This window comes from Tamandua tetradactyla, chromosome 2, assembly GCF_023851605.1.
Source record: "Tamandua tetradactyla isolate mTamTet1 chromosome 2, mTamTet1.pri, whole genome shotgun sequence".
Classification (NCBI taxonomy): Eukaryota; Metazoa; Chordata; class Mammalia; order Pilosa; family Myrmecophagidae; genus Tamandua; species Tamandua tetradactyla.
Window position 1 is genome coordinate 223,279,715 of NC_135328.1, and position 19,066 is coordinate 223,298,780.

Consider the following 19,066-nt stretch of genomic DNA (forward strand, 5'->3'; position numbering starts at 1 on the left):
CCTCTCAGCTGTATTGGAACTCTCAGCCAGTGATACCTTATTACGTTGTACTTCTTTTCCCCCAGTTTAGGCTAGTTTTGAGTGAAAAAGCCATGGGTTAAAAAAAGGATTCCTGGAGAAAAAACACACCACACATAAACCCACATGTCAGCCAGGGAATCAGCAACCTATCAATAAGATTAGCTAGGCTGATGGTTTTTGGTAAGTTTAACCCTGCTGTAGAATGCTACATTGCCTGAAAAAATGATTATTAATTCCTTATTGTCCAAAATCTGAATACAAGTCCCTAATCCAACCTTTTTAAAAATTTGAGGAACATTGAATTATTGCAGGACTTGGCTAAAGAAAAACTCTGATATTTTTAGTGAGCTTATACAGATGGCAAGTCAAAGGCATCTTAGTGTTTTAAAAGGAAGTTACCAAATCTAAGGGTATAGAGATATATTAATAATTAGTTATTAATAAGCATTGCTTGTGAAATAAACATTTGGAATGTGTCCAGATATTTTCTATAGGTTGTATGTGCATCATTTTAGGGCACTATATTCTAAGAATACAGAAAACAATTTGAAAGTTTCACATTTTATGCAATGCATGATTTATACAGGAAATAAAAATATATTATCTAGGTGGTTGGCATATGTTTGGCAGGAGTTTATCAGCAACTCAGGAAAACCTGGTTAGCAAGCATTGTTTTTCCCAGGATGAGATTAAATTTGTCCAAATAATCTCACCCCAGCGATAGCTTTAATGCAATAAAATAATCAGCATCCAAGCTGGGTCTGAGAGAGGCATTCCAAAGAATGTTCCTTGACTCTCCATACACAGTTGAGTTCAATCCGTTCAAGCAGCAAATGAAGAAAATCCATTGGGACTAAGACAACTGCTTTCTTTTTTATATGGTACAAATAAGCATGTGGCTATGATTCTATTTTTAAATCCCCTTTTACTACCAGCAGGAGTTTGAAAGTGTTTCGATGTTACATAGATGTCAGGATCTAGAGGAGAAAAAAATACTCATACTGGAATGATTTCTCTTTTAGACTTCCAAAATTCAAGATTTTATAAATAAAACTAGTCAGATTTCTCTAAACATACGTGAAATCCATGTGAAAGAGAAGAGGAAATCCAGAGTTCATCCATCCAGCAGTTTGGGAGTGTGCCCTCCTCAACTGAGCTTTCCCAGAAAGCTTAGAGTCATGCGGGAGGAGCTGGTCCCAGCCACAGGTAGAGCTCGCCACTGTGCCAGGGCACCCTGAAGAAAGGGCGCCTTCGGGGCAGAAGGCTGTGTGCCGATTGCTTATTTCAGCACCCTAAGGTTATATCACGGCCGCCGTTCCTGCTTGCACAGCCAGGGCTACCAAATGTGTATAGTTGGCTTTCATATCATCAGATTTTCAACACAGTCTGATAAATAAATTAGCTAGGGAACTGAAAAGGTCAATTGGTAATGGTGTATTTTGTCTTTGCTATCCCCTGGGTATAAGCTGTACATTTTATTAGAAGTGAAAGAGGCAGACTTGATCAGCAATCCTGGTAAAAGCCTGATCATATTTTTTTCCCTTCTTCTGTAACGTTTTTCTTTTTTGGTGGCCTGATTTTTTATGAATTTCACTCTCTCCTCACCCCTCTTACAGTGTTTAGGTGAAGAAGCTGCAGGTAAAGTGACAGGCAGGCAGGAGTTTGAGGCCCCCGGAGAGTCATTCAAGAGTTGTCAGTCCATCCCTCCCTCACGGAAGCAGAGCCGGGGTTGCCTAGTGGTCAGCGGCTTCAGAGACAGTTAGTCCACCTGGACTTTTCGCAGTCTAATCAGCGCCTTCGACAGGAGCAGTCTCACGCAGGAGACACTGCCCTCAGAGCAGCAGACAGAAGAGGGTAATGTGTTTACCTGGAGCACGAATATCTGTCTGTAGCCAAAGTTCCAGGATTTCAAGCTGGCCACAATCTGCTGCACAATGGAGAGGCTTCCTTCCACCACCTGGTGTCCGGTTGACATCTTCCTTTGTCCATAGTCTTTCACCTCATCCGAGTCTCCATTTCTCAGGCCCGCATGAACTCCTTGTCGCACATCAGTGCAGCAGAGTGGGCCAGTTGATCAGGCAGAAGGTGAGAAGGCGGTGGCAGCATAAGCGGAGGGAGACAGGGCTGTGCGAAGTAGGACAGAAAAGAGAGGGCGGGTTAGGCTGCCAGGTAGGTGAGGCAGTTGGCCGTGGTGGCAGGAGGAAGAAAGGTCTTTCGTAGCCACCAGGCCCAGCAGATCAGGTCCGCCTGGCCAAGCTAGAAATGGTTTAAAACTAAATCATGGTGAATGGTTGTACAGCTTCATAAACTTAATAAAGATCACTGAATTCAGTGGTCGAATTTTATAATATGTAAATTATAGCTCAGTGTATATTTGGAAATAATTTTAGACTCAGGAAGTCACAGGTTAGCATACAGAGCCCTGTTTGACCCCCCTGCTCTCTGTAGTGGAGGCTCTTCCAGGCCGATGCAGTTCAGGACTGTCTACCATCCTGCAGGCCAAGCCTAGTTCTCACCACTGCCCACATGCATTCATTTCTCTGGTTGTGTGGTGGTACTTAAAAGAAAATGTGTAGCTTTCTAGATTGTGTTTTTAACTTCATTTTCTCCAGGGGCTTGAAAGATCAGTTAGCAGTGACTGACGAGCTCTGATTGGGCTCCCTTGTATTGCAGACAGTTGCATGCTTTTCAGTTTCCAGCATTCTCTGCACCCCAGATGACATGTTCCTTTCTTTCTTTGTGGGGCAGCTTTCCCCCAGCCCTCCCCGGATCACACTCCTGTCCCCCTCACCTCCACGACAGGTTGGGGTGAGGAGTGGCCGGGGGGGTGCCCACTCAGAAAGGGCCGGTCCTCAGGGCTTAGTTTTTGTGGCTTCCTCCTTGACCTTCCCAAACAGCCTCTTCCATCCCTCTTTATAGCTGATGAGAATTTATTGTGATAAATTTGAATTTAAATTGGCTCATTGTACATCACAGAGATTTTAGCATGTTTGAGTAAAACTACCAAACAAGTGCTCTAGAACTAGTGGGTCTTTTGTTTATGGTTAACAGGTAAATGTCTCGTTTTGCAGGTACTTGGTATGTGTTTATTGTTCATTCTTTTGGGACTCATTAAGAACAGTGCTGTGGGGATGTATGCTTATACATCTTCTGCTTTTAAAAAGCCCTTTTTGGGTCGTACAACTTAAAATGGCAATTTATCAATGTGAGCAAAAAATGCTGAGGATGACAAAGACCATATTCTGCACGAATTTAAGAAGAAGGATGGTGTGTGTTTGTTCTAGGGACCGTCTGGAGCAGTTAGAAAGGAAGCGAGAGCGCGAGCGCAAGCTGCGCGAGCAGCAGAAGGAGCAGAGGGAGCAGAAGGAGCGGGAGCGGCGGGCTGAGGAGCGGCGCAAGGAGCGGGAGGCCAGGAGAGAAGGTACTGGAAGGTACTAGCGTGCAGGAGAAGCTCTGGCTCAGCTTTCTTTGGGGTACCTTTCCTGAGCATCCCCTCCATCTGCTGCTCCCAAGTGTCAGCAGGGCTAGAGACTTTCTTCAGACATGGACAGCACTGTCCTGGGCCTCGTGCTGTGTGAGCACAGTGGCTTCCCTGGGGCACTGGGGGCTGCAACAGTGGCAGCTCTGAGGCCACTGAGCTTGGAGACAGGGCACCGCACCCACCATGCTCTGCCTGCCTGAGGAAGGCCATCAGGCCATGTTCATGTGTCCCAGTGGCCCACTACCTGAGGGTGTGGATGTGTGAGGTCCCAGGCCCATTGCCTCACAGGTGTGTTGGTCAGGCCCAAGGGTGCTAAAAGGTAGTTTCTTCCTCCTAGCTTTATGACTGACAGACATCAGTCTAGGTGGCCTGTCTAGGCCTCGGAGATGCCTGGCCTCCAGGTTGGATCCTGCCCTCGGGATCCCTAGCCTCCAACGTTGGTACTGTTGGCACCTTGTATGCACAGGGGCGTGTCCACCAGGTGCAGCTAGGCACAGCCCCGAGCAAGTTCAGCACCGCCACATGGGTATTGGGCAGAGAGAGCCACAAAGTATGCCAGGCCTGGGGGGCTCTGTGGGAAAGAGGGTGCTGCCAGCTGCATTCCCCGCTCTGCCCTGTGTGCATGCCAGTCTCTGCACATCACCGAACGATGAGAGAGGACTATGGTGATAAGACAAAGGCAAGCCACTGGAGCCGCAGCCCCCTCCGCCCACCCCGGGAGAGGCTCGAGCTGGGAGACGGCCGGAAGCCAGGTGAGACCCGTGCTGGGGGAAACTCAGGCCGGCAGGTGGCCAGCAGCCAGGGGAGGCCTGTCCTTGGGGCCGCTCAGGCCAGGAGGCAACAGGAAGCCAGGGTCGGCCTGCAGGCACCAGGCAGCATGGGCCTTTGCTTTGCTGAGAATTTTCTGAGCATAAAACCTTGTTTCTTTAAAAATTTATTGAAGTAATTTGAGAAAAGCCTACTAAATAATATCTGTTTCTTTTATATAGGAAAATACTGTTTTTTAGAGTACTTCCATATTATCACAGGGACCATTGATGTTTAGGTGTAATGCATTTTAAATTTATTTTTGATATTTTGGCTGAAAAATTTATTACTGGTCCTTTTAAGAGCTTTTCTTCCAGGTAAGAACACGTGGATGAACTATTTTTCATAGAAACTGATGTTAGCATCTGATTTCTTTGGTGGTTTTGTCTGGCTTATTTTAAACTGTTTCCCCCGTATCCCTCTGATGGTCTGTTTCTCAGTAAGAGAAGAGAAGAAGGAAGAGAGAGACCCCCTCTCCGACCTACAGGACATCAGCGACGGAGAGAGGAAGACCAGCTCAGCGGCCTCGTCCTCAGGTAGCCCAGCAGGCCTGGGCCCTGGGCCGGGAGGGGATGGCCTGGCAAGCGTCACCTCGGCTTGGTTTCTTTCCTGAAGCAGAGTCGGGGTCTGGCTCCGAGGAGGAAGAGGAGGAGGAGGAGGAGGAGGGCAGCAGCAGTGAAGAATCGGAGGAGGAGGAGGAAGAGGAGGAAGAAGAGGAGGAGGAGGAGGAGGAGGAGGAGGAGGAGGAGGAGGAGACAGGGAGCAACTCTGAGGATGCTTCTGAGCAGTCAGCTGGTGAGAGCATGCTGTCACGTCTTTAAATTGGATTATAAAAGCACAGTGCACGGGCAGTGCCACCGTGGCTCAGTGTCAGAGTTCTCTCCTGCCATGCTGGAGACCCAGGTTCGATTCCAGAGCCTGCCCGTGCTGAGCAGCAGCACTGTGCCCACGTTGTGGGGCGTTGAGAAACTACACCCAAAGGATTTGAAGCCTCGATTTTAAAACATTTCTAAATCACAAGTGCCTTGCAATCTAGGATTCCTGTGAGTTTCTGGATTTGGTGATTTAGAATGCATGTTGGTTACCATCAGCTCAAGCTGCGCTTCTCTTAGGGGTTTGGTGAGAGCCGAGAGAGGAAGGTGGCTTGGGGGCCCCCCGGGTTCACTTGCTCCTCTCGCCCAAACAGATGCCTCTCTTATCTTGCAGAAGAAGTGAGTGAAGATGAAATGAGTGAAGACGAAGAGCGAGAGACCGAGAACCACATTTTAGTTGGTGAGACCCTCCCCTGTAAAGGATTCATCTTTTCACACGTCCTTGTGTGTGGTGATGCCTGCGTGTATGGCACCGTTAAACCACCCTCCCAGAAGTTTACCCACCAGGACCCCAGTTATACCAGAAACCACAGGCAGACTCTTATCCTGGCAGCCTGCGAGGTGTGCGCCAGCCGGTGCAGAAACCTCTTCGTTGGCTTTTGGCTGCTCTGCGGCCTGTGCCTGTGGTCAAGCTGGGGGACTGACGTTCCTTGGAAAGGGCCGGTTTCAACTGAACATGGTCGGAGACTGAGGGAGGCCAGCGGGGCTGCTCTAGGGCTGGCCTCAGGCAGGTGGGCTCAAGGCTGCGTCCTCCAGGCTCGGTGGACATGATGGTTGGGGGCACCGCGGGCATCTGCCCTCCTTGAGGTGCAGCTGGAAGCCACCAGCTCCCAGCAGCCAAGGCGACCTTTGCTGGCCCACACAGCGCCTGCTCCTGTGGCGTCTCTGCCCTCCACACTGGGCGCAGGAAGAAGGCTTTGGCCTGCTCCCTCCCAGTCCACGACCAGGTTTAACTCTTGCAGTTCCAGAGTCACGGTTTGATCGCGATTCCGGGGACAGTGAAGAAGGGGAGGAAGACGTGGGTGAGGGGACCCCTCAGAGCAGCGCCCTGACCGAGGGGGACTACGTGCCCGGCTCCCCGGCCTTGTCACCCATCGAGCTCAGACAGGAGCTGCCGAAGTACCTGCCTGCCCTGCAGGTCAGCTCCCCATCCCGAATCACCCCTTTGCTGGTTCTCCACTTTGGCGAGAGTGTACAAGGCAGGAGACCTGAGACCAAGCTGAACCCCTGGTTCCCTCGTGTCTGAGCTGTCCCGAGTGTGCGGTCCAGACCTTGCTGGGGCGTGTGCCGTGGGGCCGTCTGTGCAGGGTGTGCCAAAGGCCACTGGGCACAGCTGCACACCGCCCATTTCTAGGCCCAGGGTTAAGTCAGGGCAGATTCCTGGGGACACCTCCCCACGGCGAGGCATCCTTCCTTCATCTGAGGCAGCACGTCTGTGGGAGCAAGGTAGTCTGGGTGCCAGAGAGCCACCAGGCCCCCACCACCCACTCTTAGCCTGGTGGGACCCTGTGATCACTGCAGCTGGGTGGGGGCCAAGGGCTCTGTGCAGATGAGGTTATGGTGAATAAAGGCAGTCGGTGTGAAAGTTTCAGTAAGCGCAGCCCACAGGAGGATTTGGGAAGGAGCGTGTCCGAATGGGCTCAGTGGCGCTGGGTGTGGCGCTCAGTGGCTAGTGGGGGCCCCAGCTAGATCCCCATTGTGGACGCCACCAACTTCCTTCCTGGGCACCAGGTCCGGAGCCCACTCTACAGCTGTGCACCCTGCGCTCAGCCGGGTGACCTGCACCCCTCGAGGGGCACCTGGAGCTGGAGCTGCTGAGCAGCAAGAGCTTACACACGAGCCCCCTGGGTGAGCAGCACCCCGGCGCTGAGTGCCTCCGCACGTGATGGGGGTTCACTCTGCATCACCTCCCTGAGGTCAGAGGAGCACGTGGCTCAAAAGAACAGGTCCCAGGACAGGTCCCAGGATGGGCCTGCATTCGTGTCTCCGTTCCTTGATAAAGGGGGCTCCCCTAAGAGAATCGAAAGACACTGCTGGTCCCACCCACTGTGCCCACTCTTAGATGCGTCATGATGACCTGTCCAATCACACTGCAGCTGTGCTTGCTCCAAGTGGGCAGCCAAGGGCTCAAGGGCATGTGCGATTCCTGCCAGCTCACCTCCCGCGTCTTCCCAGGGCTGCCGGAGCGTGGAGGAGTTCCAGTGCCTGAACAGGATCGAGGAGGGCACTTACGGCGTGGTCTACAGAGCAAAGGACAAGAAAACAGGTGGGCCGTGGCCTGGGTCCCTCGCAGGTACGGCAGGCACTGAGAAGTCTGAGCGGCAGCCTGTACCTGCCAAGCTCTGCACCTCTCAGCCCCTATGGCTCGGCTGGGCCTCGTGACAACCCCAGGAGGACAGTTCTGTGGCCCCTATAAGCAGGACTTCCCTGCCCAGTACAGTCTCTGCTCTGTGGCCTCAGCACAGATGTCACTAAATGTGCCCATCCTTCTGGATGCCAGAGAGCTGGTCTGAAAGGGGCTCTCAGTCTGTGAGGCTGTTCCCTCCTGGGCTTGCTTCCAGCTGCACCTTCTCCTACTGGCCCCAGGCTGTGGCTCACCAGGGACAGACCCAGGGGGCTCCTGTCAGGGCTGGGGCCAGCCTAACCCTGGAGGCCCTGCCACAGCTTGTAAGAGTAGGTGACTGCTTCATAGGGCAACAGGAGACAGACGGAGGCCAGGGTAAGGGTGAGGGCAGACGTTGGGGTCAGTGTGAGTCCTGTGGGTAGGGCAGGAGCAGATGCCACACGTGTGCCTGGCATCCCTAAGGGACTCATGCTCCACAGGCATCTGCACTGTGAGCTGCTGCTGGCCTCTCCCCAGCCTCTGCCACCTGTGGCTGGAGAGGGCTTCAGTGTATGGAAATGGAAAGGTTCGCTGGGTCTCATTGAGATCATAGCGGGGGCAGGTTGGGTGCAGGGAAGTTTTCTTGACCATTTTTGGAAAAAAGCCATTCCGGAAGTGCCACAGATTTGGGCTTTTCTTCTTAGTGCTAAGAGAATAGTTTTGCTCCCAAGCAGAGAGAGAGGGCTCTTCCATGTACTAGCAAAGACAGATTTAATCCTCATTAAATATATTGGCATTGTTCACTAAATTTATTCTAACTTTTGTTCCCCCATTATTTATTTTTATGCCCTGTGTTTTACTCGTCTGCTGATATCGTAGATAAAAGGAGCATCAGACACAAGATTTTCGCAATCACACAGTCACATTGCAAAAGCTGTATCATTAAACAATCATCTTCAAGAAACTTGGCAACTGGAGCACAGCTCTCCATTTCCAGGCAGTTTTCCCTCCAGCCTCTCCACTACATCTTAACTAACAATTGATATCTATTTAATGTGTAAGAATAACCTCCAGGATAACCTCTCGATTCTGGAATCTCTCAGCCATTGACACTTTATTTTGTCTCATTTCACTCTTCCCCCCTTTGGTTGAGAAGGTTTTCTCAATCCCTTGGTGCTGAGTCCCAGCTCATTCTAGGATTTCTGTCTCACGTTGCCAAGAAGGTCCACATCCCTGGGAGTCATGTCCTGTGTAGAGATGGGGAGGGCAGTGACATTGCTTGTCGTGTTGGCTGAGAGAGAGAGGCCACATTAAGAGACTGGCCTGTACTTTTCTTTTCTTGTAATATCTTTGTCTGGCTTTGTTATGACGGTAATGTTGGCTTCATAGAATGAGTTAGGTAGCTTTCACTCCTCTTCAAGTTTTTTGAAGAGTTTGAGCAGGATTGGTACTAATTCTTTCTTGAATGTTTGGTAGAATTCACATGTGAAGCCATCTGGTCCTGGACTTTTCTTTTTGGGGGGAGCTTCTTAATGACTGATTCAGTTTCTTTACTTGTGATTGGTTTGTTGAGGTCGTCTGTTTCTTCTCAAGTCAATGTTGGTTGTTCATGCCTTTCTAGGAAGTTGTCTGTTTCATCTACATTATTGAGTTTATTAGCATAAAGTTGTTCATAGTATCCTCTCATTACTTCCTTTGTTACTGTGGGGCCAGTGGTTATGTCTCTTCCATTTCTGATTTTATTTATTTGCATCTTCTCCTCCTTTTTCTCAACCTTGCTAAGGGTCCATCAATCTTACTGATTTTCTCATAGAACCAACTTCTGGTTTTGTTGATTTTTCTCCATTGTTTTCATAGTCTCAATTTCATTTATTTCTGCACTAATCTTCATTATTTCTTTTCTTTTGCTTGCTTTGGGGTTAGTTTGCTGTTCTTTCTGTAGTTCTTCCAAGTGGACAGTTAATTCCTCCATTTTTGCTCTTCTTTTTTTGATATAGGCATTTAGGGCAATAAATTTCCCTCTTAGCACTGCCTTTGCCGCATCCCATAAATTTTGATATGTTTTGTTTTCATTTTCATGTGCCTCGAGATATTTACTGATTTCTCTTGTAACTTCTTCCTTGACCCACTGGTTGTTTGAGTGTGTTGTTGAGCCTCCACATATTTGTGAATTTTTTGGCACCCTGCCTATTACTGATTTCCAACTTCATTCCTTTACGATCTGAGAAAGTGTTTGGTATGATTTCAGTCTTTTTAAAAATATTGAGACTTGTTTTGTGACCCAGCATATGGTCTATCCTTGAGAATGATCCATGAGCACTTGAGAAAAAGGTGTATCCTGCTGTTGTGGGGTGTAATATTCTATAAATGTCTGTTAAGTCTAGCTCATTTATTGTTTTATTCAAATTCTCTGTTTCTTTATTGATCCTCTGTGTAGATATTCTTGTCTGTTGATGAGAGTGGGGAATTGAAATCTCCAGCTATTATGGTAGATGTGTCTATTTCTCTTTTCAGTGTTTCCAGTGTTTGCCTCATGTACTTTGGAGCATTCTGGCACAGTGCATAAATATTTATGATTGTTATGTCTTCTTGTTGAATTGTTCCTTTTATTAATACATAGTGTCCTTTGTCTCTTTTAATTGTTTTACATTGAAGTCTAATTTGTTGGATATTAGTATAGCTACTCCTGTTCTTTTCTGATTGTCCTTTGCATGAAATATCTTTTCCCAACCTTTCACTTTCAACCTGTGTTTATCCTTGGGTCTAAGATGCATTTCCTGTAGACAGCATATAGATGGGTCCTATTTTTTAATCCATTCTGCCAATCTGTGTCTTTTGATTGGGGAGTTTAATCCATTAACATTTAGTGTTATTACTGTATGGGCAGTACTTCTACCATTTTGCCTTTTGGATTTTATAGGTCATGTTTAATTTTTCTTCTTTTTACCTTTACTGATCGTCTTCATTTCTACACTCTTCTCCACACCTCTGTCTCCTGTCTTTTCCTATCTGTCTCTAGTGCTCCCTTTAGTATTTCTTGCAGAGCCAGTCTCTTGATCACAAATTCTCTCAGTGATTTTTTGTCTGAAAATGTTTTAATTTCCCTCTCATTTTTGAAGGACAATTTTGCTGGATATAGAATTCTTGGTTGTCAGTTTTTCTCTTTTAGTAGTTTAAATATATCATCCCACTGTCTTCTCACCTCCATGGTTTTTGCTGAGAAATCTATGCATAGTCTTAGTGGGCTTCCCTTGGATGTGATGGATTGCTTTTCTCTTGCTGCTTTCAAGATTCTCTCTTTCTCTTTGACCTCTGACATTCTGATTAGTAAGTATCTTGGAGTATGTCTATTTGGATCTGTTCTCTTGGGGTGTGCTGCTCTTCTTGGATCTTTAATTTTAAGTCTTTCATAAGAGTTGGGGAATTTTCAGTGATCATTTCCTCCATTAGTTTTTCTCCTCCTTTCCCCTTCTCTTCTCCTTCTGGGACACCCACAACCCATATATTCATGCGCTTCATACTGTCATTCCATTCCCTGAGTCCCTGCTTATATTTTTCCATTCTTTTCACTAATGTTTTCTTTTGTTTGTCAGATTTCAAATGTTCCGTTCTCCAGTTCACTAATCCTATCTTCTGCCTCTTGAAATCTAACAGTGTAGGTTTCCGTTTTTTTCATCTCTTCTACTGTGCCTTTCATTCCCATAAGTTCTGTGATTTGTTTTTTCAGGGCTTTGATTTCTTCTTTTTGTACATTCCTTGCCTTCTTTATATCCTCCCTCAATTCATTGATTTGATTTTTGATGAGTTTTCCATGTCTGTTCTAACATTCTGAATTGTTTCAGCTCCTGTATCTCATTTGAATTGTTGGTTTGTTCCTTTGATTGGACCATATCTTCAGTTTTTCTAGTATGATTCGTTATTTTTTGCTGGCATCTAGGCATTTAATTACCTTAGTTAGTGGATGACTTTGTTGTCTATCTGTTCTTTGACATTCAGTTCAGCTTATGCTAGACCTGTAGCTTAGGTTTTGTTTAAGAGATCAGAATTTTTCAGTTCTTGTTTTCTTGTTTCTTGCCCTGCCTGTGTGGTGCCTTCCCCCACCCCTTAGGAGGGTCTACTTAGGTATTATAGACCCCAGCTGAGGGAGTCACCTGAGTCAGTTTTCCCTGAGGGTGAGTCCCAGCAGGTTGAAAGACTTTCCTGTGATGTCTCTAGACTGTTTTTTCTGTCCTGCCCAGTATGTGGTGCTTGTGTGACTGCAGGTCCCACCAGCATAAGATGATGCGGCACCTTTAACTTCAGTGGACTCTCCCTGCTGGGGCATGGTGGAGACAGAGGAGTAGTTGTAATGCTGGCTTTAATCACTTCAGTTTTCCAGACCCTGGGGTCTAAATTCCTTGAGGGAGGGATTCCACCTGAGCCAGGCCCCACCCTTCTCCTGGGGAAGGCACAGGCTCCTGACAAACACTCAAACAAGCTTATTTCTGCCTATGTCTGGGGCAGTTGGAGCCCGAGAAGCCCTGCAGCTGTATCCAAAGAGCAGTCAAGCTGTAGAAATATGGCCACAAAAAAGAAAAAGAAAAATCCTTTTCAGAGCAGGACCCCATTCCTCGGGTTTGCCAGTTAAGAGCTTAAGTTGGTATGTTGCTCTGTGTATCTCCAGGTCCTATGTGCCCCCTCGTTTCCTTCAGGGTCCAGACCCTTTCAAGTATTATGTGCTATCCAATCCAAAAAAATGTGTGTGTTTTTTTTCTTTCTTCTTTATCTGTCAGCCCTGCCTCCTCTGCACTGGGGCAAAAACCAGCGACTCTGCTTTGACTTGAGGTTCAGCTGAGCTGGGGGGCCTCTTTTTAATAGTCAGAATTTATTAATTAATTCCACAGTTGGAGTTTCGTTGTGCTCAGTCTTGGCTGGTGGTAAAGTCCCTTTCCTTTCCCCTCTGGGAGGCAGCCTGTGGGGGAGGGGCGCTGACCGCCACGATTTGGGGGACTCGTGGTTCTGGGGGGGGCAGGTCGTACCTGGTCCAGCTGGTCCAGGCTGGGGTACGCTGTGTGTCAGGTCACTGGCGTGGTCCCAGCAGCTGTTCTGTCCTGTTCCTGGCAGTTGACGTGCTGCTCTGGAGGACGAGCTAAGTCCCACTCCTCGCTAAGCCGCCTTTTTGGCCTTAAGCTTGTCCACTTGTCCTGGTAAGAACATTCCTTAGTTCTTGTCTTTCAACTGTTTTCTTAGATGAAATTGTGGCTCTCAAACGGTTGAAAATGGAGAAGGAGAAAGAAGGATTTCCAATCACGTCCTTGAGAGAAATCAACACCATTCTCAAGGCGCAGCACCCGAACATCGTCACTGTCAGGGTGCGGCCCGCCTCTGCCCCCATCAGTCCTGTCCCTGCGGCGCCACCTCTCACTCGTGCCCTGCTTGGCTGCCGCATGGGCTGCCTGTCCACCTTGGCCCACAGCTGCCACCGCCTCCTGGGATGGCTGAGGCCTGGTGTGCTCAGCTGTACTTTGTCCACCCTCGGGCAGGGATGCGCGTCCTTTGCCTTGGTGCACTCCACAGGCGGCCTGGAAATGCCGCACAAACTTCCGCTGGGTCTGGAGTCAGCGGTGCTTTCACACTTGAGACCTGCGCCCCAAGAATCCCTAACCCTAACCCTAACCCTGTGGGGCATCCCCCATGCCCGCCACCCACCGCCCACCGCCCCTGCCCACAGGAGATCGTGGTGGGCAGCAACATGGACAAGATCTACATTGTGATGAACTACGTGGAGCACGACCTCAAGAGCCTCATGGAGACCATGCGGCAGCCCTTCCTCCCGGGTGAGCGCAGTGGCAACAAGGGACTGGCGTGTGGGGAGCTGACGCCTGGGCTGTGGGGGTGTGCAGGGCGTGGGGTGACGCTGCTGTCCACCCAGGGGAGGTGAAGACACTGATGATCCAGCTGCTGCGGGGTGTGAAGCACCTGCACGACAACTGGATCCTGCACCGCGACCTCAAGACCTCCAACCTGCTGCTGAGCCACGCAGGCATCCTCAAGGTGGGACCCACGTGCCCCCCGCCCCGGGGCCCTGCCACCCCACCCCACCCACACGCTCCCTCCTTTGCAGGTCGGGGACTTCGGGCTGGCGCGGGAATATGGGTCTCCTCTGAAGGCCTATACGCCAGTCGTCGTGACACTGTGGTACCGTGCCCCCGAGCTGCTGCTAGGCGCCAAGGTGAGTGTGTCCTGGGGCTGGGGACCCTGGGACCGGGCTGTCTGTCTGCCCTGGCCTCTGAGCTATGTGCCCTGCGCTTCCAGGAATACTCAACGGCCATAGACATGTGGTCTGTTGGGTGCATTTTTGGAGAACTTCTGACCCAGAAACCACTGTTTCCTGGGAAATCTGAAATTGACCAGATCAATAAAGTGTTCAAGGTGAGCCGGTCTGAGTGACCTCACTTCAGAGATACCACATTCATGGTGAGGGGCTGCCTAGAGGGGTTTCCAGGCCCTGGGGGGCTCTTTGGGGGAGTGGGTGGCTGGGTCTTTCCCTTTACCAGCAGGCTGCAGCCATTGCAGGACGCTTTCTCTTCTAGGACCTGGGGACCCCCAGCGAAAAGATCTGGCCAGGCTACAGTGAGCTGCCGGCAGTCAAGAAGATGACATTCGCTGAGCACCCCTACAACAACCTCCGCAAGCGCTTCGGGGCCCTCCTCTCTGACCAGGGCTTCGACCTCATGAACAAGTAGGTGCTGCCAGGCTGCAGTGGGTCAGGCCAGGCCAGGTGCGTTCCCCTCCTAGAGCCACCATGCCCCGAGTGCCTCCCCAGGCCCGCAGCCTGGCCTTCCTGCTCAGCCGGGCAGGGCACCCTCACACAGGGCCTCCCTTCCCACTGCTGCTGAACGCAGTGAGGGCCACACCCCCAGCCGGCCAGGCTCAGCCCCTGGCGGCACCGGCCCCACGAGGCCCCCCCGCCCCTCACGAGCTGGCGCCAGGTGCCTTCTTCTTGCCCAGGTTCCTGACCTACTACCCCGGGCGGAGGGTCAGCGCTGAGGACGGCCTCAAGCATGAGTATTTCCGGGAGACCCCACTCCCCATCGACCCGTCTATGTTCCCCACCTGGCCCGCCAAGAGTGAGCAGCAGAGGGTGAAGCGTGGCACCAGTCCCCGGCCCCCCGAGGGAGGCCTGGGGTACAGCCAGTTGGTGAGGGGCTGGGACTGGCAGGGGGATGTCCTGGGGGGAGGCTGGGGGTCCTCAGGGTGTGCTGTTCTGGGGGCTGGGGATGCTGAGAGTCCGCAACTCGCCCTGCAGGGTGACGACGACCTGAAGGAGACAGGCTTCCACCTCACCTCCACCAACCAGGGCGCTTCGGCCGCTGGCCCAGGCTTCAGCCTCAAGTTCTAGACTCGGGGCTGGCTTAGCCCCTGACTTGGACCCCCCGGGTACACCCCGCATGGAGCTGCAGTTCCGTGGACCTGGAGCGTGTGGCCACGGTTCCCTTGAGGGAGCTGCCAGAGGCGGCCAGAAGCACAGGACCTGGGACACTTCGGCTTCCTGTTACTTGGTTTTATTTTATTTTGCCTGGTAAACTTATAGAATGAAGTCACATCTTCCTGTTTGTGGAGAGAAAGGCCGCATGTTTCCAGGTGCATCAGACTTGCCTTGTGGGTGTGCAACAAGGAGCAGGCGCATGTCCAAGGCTGGCCAGTGGGGGGGTGCCCTCCCCCACAGCCATGGGGACCCCAGCAGGCCCTGCTGCCCAGCCTGGTTGGGTGAGGCGTCTTTTCTATATTCTAAACTTGCAGGATCAGTGTCCTGGGGCCACAGACCTTCTGGGTTGGCCTCCATAACCTCTGCAGGGCCTCAGGCCAGCACTGCCCCCAAAGGCCTGTCCAGCAGCCTTGCAGGGCCAGTGTGGGTGCTGTCAGCCATTGTGGGTTTTATATAAGGAGTTACGTGTTTTAAAAGTGCAGTAAAATATTCTTGGAGGAAAGCCTCTGGTCTATCCTTTTAGGGGCTGGCCCAGATAGGGGCCCCAGGGGAAGTGGGCCTGGGAACCTCATGCCTCTGTGGCCATCTCCTGGGGATCAGGGCGTCCAGGAGCTGGCCCTGTGGTTACACAGCTCACAGCCAGCTGGGGGGGCCCTGTGGGCCAGGCCCTTCCTGGACTGGCTGGGCCAACAGCCCCCTCACCTCCTTGTCCCCACCCCTCGCCTTCCCTGGCCTGGTGCCTCCATCTCGTCCCGGGTTCAGTCTGTTCTCCCCAGCGCCACCAGCCGTCGAGCCTTGGTTTACTCTGTGATGAGAAGCCCGGCATGCAAAGCTCTTGTCCCTGCCCCTGGGTGGGCCGCATCCTCTCCCCAAGTTGCTGCGAGGGGAAGTAGGGGTGCCCGGCTCCCACAGTTCAAGACAGCAGGGCCGGGTTGGGGGCCACCCCGCCTGCTGCCGGCCCCGCGCCGGTGCCCGCCCAGCCCAAGAAAGGGACCGAGTCGTGAGTAGGAAAGCGCTTTATCAGCCGCGCGCGGGGAAGGGGGTGGCCAGCTCAGCTGCGCAGGCGCACGCGCCACGAGTAGGAAGTGAGCACGCGCGGCCCGCGACGCACCACGCACGTGTAGACGCCCTCGTTGATGGCGTTGGCGATGATGCTGAGCCGCGCCCCGGCCAGCGCCAGGTAGCCGGGGTAGGAGAACTCCAGGGGCTCCTGGTCCTTGTACCAGCTGCGGGGAGTGCGGGGGGGGGGGGGCTGGGCGGGGCCTGTGGACACCACGCCCCGCGCCCCCAGTCCGGGCCTGGCCCCCGCGCCCACTCACTGCACTTTGCCCTTCTTGTGCTGGATTTTTTGGCCGCAGCGGAAGGTCACGTTCCGGCCTTCGAGCACCAGCTTGGTTTTGGTCCTGGGGGGTGGCGGGGTGGCGGCCACCGTGGGGAAGGGGAACTCTGCGGGAGAGGGGCCGCGGCTCATGAGGGCCCTGCCCCGTCCGCGTTCCCGCGCCCACCCCAGCGGGCCTCACCGTAGCAGAAGTCGCAGCTGCTGGGGCAGAGTCTCTTCATGAGCCTGCGGCGTGCGTCGCAGAAGCCCCTGCGTGCCCAGGAAGCGCACACCAAGAGGCGGTCCAGGCAGCCGTAGAGCCGGTGCAGCCCCCACAGCTCGTCCTGCGACAGCGCCTTCCAGCCGCGCAGCGTGGCGTTGAGGTGCATGAGCGCGCGGCCTTGCTGCGAGTGCATCAGGCCCAGCGCGTGGCCGATCTCGTGGGCTGCCACGTGCACCAGGTCCGTGAGCCACACGCCTGTACGAGGGTCAGCGCTGTAGACCCCGCCGGGCCCCGCGCCTGCTCATGCAGGGCCGCCTCGCGCGGGGAAGAACGTTCCACCGGGGCGGGGACCCTGCGCCCCAGGAAGGCCGCTCCGGGGCCGTGGGTGAGCCAAGGCCTGGGCCCTGCTGCGCCCCAGCTTCCCTGGGCTGTTTGACTCCAGATGGCAACCCCCGGCCCCGAAAGTCCCTCCCGCTGTCAGCCCTAGAGCCACCCCCACCCGCGCAGCCTGCGGGGTCTCGGAGGGGGCGGGGCGGCCGGGACGGGTCACCTTTCTTCCAGCTGTAGCGCGTGGGGCCCAGGACCCAATACTCGCTGTCGTCGAAGTGGATGCCGCCGTGGGGGGGGAAGAAGGCGTGGGCCAGCTCGCCAGTGGGGCCGTCGAAGCAGTGGTGCAGGACCGAGCTCAGGCAGTCGGTGTGGTTGATGGGGTAGAAGCCTGGAGGGAGGCGGGGATCAGAGGGGGCCGGGCCGGGAGGGGCAGGCGGTCACCTATGCAGGTCGCTGGGCTCATGGGGGCCGGGAGGGGCAGGTGGTCACCTATGCGCAGGTCGCTGGGCTGAGACGGAGCCACCTCGCGGAAGCTGAAGGGGGACACTTCGCTCCACAGGCGGAAGGCGGCGGCCAGGCCCCGCCGGGTCTCGCTGGGGCTCAGCAGGTTCCGCGGGAAGGAGAGGACCCTGGGGTGGGTGGGGGCCGAGGTCAGGGGCGGCGACGCCGGACGCCGCCCCCAAGCTGAGGGTGCGCACCTGTAGGTGAGGTTGAAGTGGTCCCACCGCAGTCGGGCTGGGGTCAGCGTGTACCGCCGTCTGCGGGGCGCCTGCGGGGCCGGGGGGCCCGGGGCTCGGGCGGCAGAGACGGCCGTGGGGTGCGGCACCGCCGCGAAATCTCCCTTCAGGACAAGCAAGAGCGCATGGGGAGGCAGTGCCGGGGCTGCAGCCCCGAGACCCGCGCGGAAGGAGGCGCAGGCAGATGGGCCTCCTGTTGCCCTGCTTCCTCGTCTCGCCCCTGCCCGAGGGCCACTTCCACAGCGAGGAGGAGAAAGTGACTAGAGCCCGGCCCGGCTGCAGTGGGCGGAGCTGGGCCCAGAGGTGCCGTTTCCCTTCCCCGCCCCTCCCCCTCCTCCCAGCGGACCCACTGACATGCCGGACCCCGACATACGGACCCGCACACGCGCGCCCGGCCTGACCCACGGACAGACGCCAGAGCAGGACGCCCTCCCCACCCGCCCGCTCTCACCTGCGCTCCGCCCGCGGCTGTCCGCGCCCCCGGGGCCCCCAGCCGGGCCAGCAGCACCAGCGCGGGCAGAAAGCACAGGGCGCCCAGGACGGCTCCGAGCCGGCGGCCCTGCTCTCGGGGCCCCGACGTCTCGGTGGGGGAGCAGGCCCCGCGGCCCATGGCGCCTGCGGACTCGCTGTCGGGGCTCAGGGCCGCGTGGGGCGACCCGGGCCGCGGAGCCGCGGCGGAGGGAGCGTGGGAGGCGGACGCGACGACCCGGGCGGCTCGGGTTACAGGCTCCCCGCGGGGGGGGCGGCGGGGAGGGGGGCGGCGCGGCCACCCCTGCAGGGAACCAGTTTGCCCGTCCCTGTCGGGAGCTCCCCCGCCGCCTCCAGCCCGGGTCGCCGCAACCCAGGTCCGGTCAGACTGTGGCGGTTGTGGCCTGGGCAGGGCCTGCTGGGCGGGGTCGCTGGGGGGGGGGCAGGAAGAGCGCGGTGGTCCCGGGTGGAGGAACAGCTGGGGAAGGGGCAGGCGCCCGCGGCTCTGGCTTGGAGAAGGGTCTTCACCCGGGGACCCTGGACAACCTGCTGGCTTCCTCCCCAAGTGGAACCCCTCCCTCTCCTCCCCCTCCCCCTCCTCCCCCCTTCCACACAACCCCCCCTCGCCGGGCACTGAATGAGACCCGGAGCGCCGCCTCCTGCCTGGCCCCTGCGGCTGGGGGCGGCCAGCCTGGGAACGTCCCCACCGGCGCTGGCGTGAAAAGGTCCTCGCGAGGGCCCAGGGAAGGGATGTGGAGGGACAGGGATGCGCCGAGTGGGGGGGAGCCTGCAAGGGGATACGTGTCACGGAGAAGGCGCCCGCGGGCCGAGGCTTCATTGCGGGAGGGGAGGCCAGCAGGGTCCCTCGGAGAATGGGAGAAGCAGCCAGCGGAGGAGCGGCGCCGCGAGAGCCGTCACAGGGGGCTTGGGGGGAGCATTCCTGAGGGAATGGGGTTGAGAGGGGGACCGGGAGGCGTTCGCTGACGGAGGAACGGGAAGTGAAGTCAACTGCGGGGTG

General features: G+C 54.6%; 2 protein-coding genes and 1 pseudogene across 6 annotated transcripts in view; 1 reads left to right on the forward strand and 2 right to left on the reverse strand.

The window, feature by feature from the left end:
- CDK11B (cyclin dependent kinase 11B) overlaps positions 1-15,474 on the forward strand; it is a 37,276-nt gene extending 21,802 nt beyond the window's left edge. For 4 of the 5 annotated variants that reach the window (XM_077151561.1, XM_077151564.1, XM_077151562.1 and 1 more), the window contains exons 6-20: positions 3,306-3,442; positions 4,132-4,254; positions 4,750-4,845; positions 4,925-5,104; positions 5,516-5,581; positions 6,144-6,319; positions 7,357-7,447; positions 12,734-12,855; positions 13,215-13,320; positions 13,416-13,537; positions 13,608-13,715; positions 13,799-13,915; positions 14,077-14,225; positions 14,495-14,684; positions 14,793-15,474. In XM_077151561.1, the coding sequence (XP_077007676.1) occupies positions 3,306-3,442; positions 4,132-4,254; positions 4,750-4,845; positions 4,925-5,104; positions 5,516-5,581; positions 6,144-6,319; positions 7,357-7,447; positions 12,734-12,855; positions 13,215-13,320; positions 13,416-13,537; positions 13,608-13,715; positions 13,799-13,915; positions 14,077-14,225; positions 14,495-14,684; positions 14,793-14,885 (1,876 nt within the window). In that variant the 3' untranslated portion in view covers positions 14,886-15,474. The remainder of the gene's footprint in view (positions 1-3,305; positions 3,443-4,131; positions 4,255-4,749; positions 4,846-4,924; positions 5,105-5,515; positions 5,582-6,143; positions 6,320-7,356; positions 7,448-12,733; positions 12,856-13,214; positions 13,321-13,415; positions 13,538-13,607; positions 13,716-13,798; positions 13,916-14,076; positions 14,226-14,494; positions 14,685-14,792) is intronic. The other variant, XM_077151563.1, reaches the window with a different exon arrangement.
- On the reverse strand, positions 1,731-2,070 carry LOC143655223 (myotrophin homolog; annotated as a pseudogene).
- Positions 15,475-15,979: 505 nt separating the features above from the next.
- MMP23B (matrix metallopeptidase 23B) lies at positions 15,980-18,258 on the reverse strand. The gene is made up of 7 exons (XM_077151582.1): positions 18,032-18,258; positions 17,542-17,684; positions 17,333-17,472; positions 17,064-17,231; positions 16,493-16,768; positions 16,292-16,418; positions 15,980-16,198 (listed from the first exon to the last, which is right to left on the reverse strand). Exons 1-7 carry the CDS (start codon positions 18,188-18,190, stop codon positions 16,024-16,026), a joined length of 1,188 nt encoding a protein of 395 aa, XP_077007697.1. The 5' UTR covers positions 18,191-18,258; the 3' UTR covers positions 15,980-16,023.
- Between the last annotated feature and the right edge of the window lie 808 nt (positions 18,259-19,066).